This window comes from Pteropus vampyrus, unplaced genomic scaffold (genome assembly GCF_000151845.1).
Source record: "Pteropus vampyrus isolate Shadow unplaced genomic scaffold, Pvam_2.0 Scaffold216, whole genome shotgun sequence".
NCBI classification, from domain to species: Eukaryota; Metazoa; Chordata; class Mammalia; order Chiroptera; family Pteropodidae; genus Pteropus; species Pteropus vampyrus.
Genome location: NW_011888997.1, coordinates 2,985,162 through 2,987,823, shown reverse-complemented (window position 1 = coordinate 2,987,823; position 2,662 = coordinate 2,985,162). Strand labels below are relative to the sequence as shown.

The 2,662-nt window shown below is 35.3% G+C and overlaps 1 protein-coding gene across 1 annotated transcript in view; it reads right to left on the bottom strand.

Annotated features, from left to right (window-relative positions):
* Nucleotides 1–1,119: 1,119 nt before the first annotated feature.
* Nucleotides 1,120–2,662, bottom strand: part of SLC15A5 (solute carrier family 15 member 5) — a 68,654-nt gene continuing 67,111 nt past the window's right edge. The window contains 1 exon segment of the mRNA XM_011372944.1: nt 1,120–1,267. Coding sequence (XP_011371246.1) covers nt 1,120–1,267 — 148 coding nt within the window.

Sequence of the window (2,662 nt, the reverse complement as noted above, 5' to 3'; positions counted from 1 at the left end):
CACAGGGGAGGTGCTTAATTGCAGAATCATTTGCAGTCAGCTGATAAACCCACTGATCCTATCCAGCATGGACTGTTTGGGAAAGAAGTAGGGCTCAAACTTTAGGTAGCATAAGAATAATGGGTATGTTAAAACCACTGATTCTCAGAAAAAGATTTGAGTTAAGAAGTTCTGTGGTAGGGGCCAGAAAGATTCGCCTGAAGCAGGTGGTCTTTAACTAAACTTTGACGTGCACTGCTACAAAGGTACAGGATATCAGTTTTATTTGACTTTTTCTTTTTTAATGAGTTTCCACATTTCTTTGCTTATACAAGAAGAATCTCTTTTGGAAGACAATTTTCTGAATGCATCTGAACTGGTAGCATTGGTGACCTAAAGATGTCATTTGAGTTAGAGAATCCCTTTAAGCATCTCTATTTGATTTGACCACTTACTCTTCTCTTAGCGTTCATTTAACCTTCCTTAATTTTCTTCTTTCCTTTAACCTTAATAGTCCATCATTTACACTTATTATACAACTTCGGCATGTAGGTATTCTTTCTATGGTAAGAAAGAATTATACCTCTATTTTGGTAACATTGCTTTTTAATTGCGAGAAAATATTCTTAGTGCATATCTTGATAGCGTAATAAGATCAAATATAGTAAAATGATATGTAGATTTATTATTTGCTCAGACATAAGTAGTATATGATCACAATGCCTGGCATGTAATAAGTGCTCAATAAGTGTATTAAGAGGGCAAATATAACATACTGTTATTTCGATTTTAATGGCACATTAAAACTCAAAAAAATCCCATCATATATGTTGATTGATATTAATGGCAGAACCATTGTAAAAAGTGAAATATTGTGATGTATACAAAACTGTCACTTTGTTGTCACAGAGTAATCACCTAGACTTTGAAATTACTTTATTAATTCTAATGTATAACATATTAAGGCAAAATCATAACAGTCTACTACAGGACTTATAATTAGTCTTTGTAAATAAAGTACACAGATAGTATTCATAAAGCCACTTCCATACATATTAGCTCAAACTAAAATACATAAAGTATTAGCTGAAGAAAACAATGAATACTTTGCTCATAAGACAGGTGGCGTCGAATACAGTTTCATAGGGCTGTCTCCCAAAGATCAATACTCGAAGAAAATTCCTGTGTACTGCCATAAAATTTCAGAGACTGTTCATGGAGGAGAAGTGTTTCTTCAAGATTACTTCCACTGATGTTCTGGGCATTAAAATGATTTAGATTACTATATCTAAAAAAGAAAGAAAGGTTTTTTTAGGACCAGATGTAGATGACTTGATAAATCATTTGCTTTCCTCCTGTGCTTGTCTACCTTATATCATGGGCCCATAGATACTGGCACAATGGTGATGATTATTTAAGAGCACTGCTCACTGGAACAGTCTTTATAAAACAATTTTAGTGCATATTAAGGTGTCTCATAAGAACCTTTAGATGGCGCTCTTTTACAACCTGCAGTGAGTCTGACAACCAGAGACTGTGAAGTCTGAAACCCTAACAACTTTACAGATTTCATGGCGGCCAAGACTCACTCACAAAAAGTTTATCAGACACATTAGGGATTTGTAAATTTGGCACTGAGACTATGTGGAAAACAACAAGAAATCCATGAATATATTTCTAGAAGGTGTGCCTTCTACCCCTGACCCAAGAAAAACCTGGTTTCCCTGAATGTCTTCTAAGTGCCAGGCATCATGCTAGGGCACTAAACTCACCCTAACTTGTTGATTCTTATTACAACCCTGGAAGGATGGAATCATCCCCATTTCACAGATGGGGAAACTGAACTTTTGAGAGGTCAGATAACTTTCTTGGAGTTCATACCAATAGAAGTTGGCAGAGCCTGAGTTTGGAATAAGAACCTCTTACTACTCAGAATCCTGGTCTCTCTCTATAGCATGCTGCCTCTAAAGACAGACAATTTTCTTTAACACTTTTGAGTGAGCTCCAGGGGCACAGGAATTTCAGACTGCTTTATTCACTGCTGTATTCCTAGTATCTTGTCCACAGCAGATGTATAATATAGATTTGTTGAATGCACAAATGAATATGGGTTTTAAGTTCGGTTTTATCAAATACATATAAGTCTGTAGGATCAGACATTTATTTTTGACTTGTGAAGATTTCCAAATCTAATTTTACCTTCTTTACCTTCTCAATAGTTTGCTAAAAAATAGCTGAAAGGGAAGAATGTACATGAATAACTGGTCATTTGTCTCTGATTTGTGTCACTTTCAATAATTGTTGCAGGTTAGACACAAAAGACTACTAGTATTATTGACACAATAAATACAATAATAGATGTCAACTTTTTAAGATGTGTTATACAACATTGGAGGGAGAGTAGGGTTGTTATAAAAACAAGCACCCTTTGCCACCACTCCTGGAACCATCTATATTATCTTTTTCTTTTAGCATCCAGTATGGTATGTGTATATATATTAAGCGCTATAAAGATGTTTATCTAATATTTTTCAGCAAGTAAAAGATATTTCTTCTGTCTACTTTATCTACCCACAACCTGGAGAGCCTCAGGTATGACATGTCACCGTGGTCCTATTTCAGGTTTGATGGAGGAGGACTCAAATATAAACAGTCAGGGAGCAGGGATTTTTGTTTGTTTGTT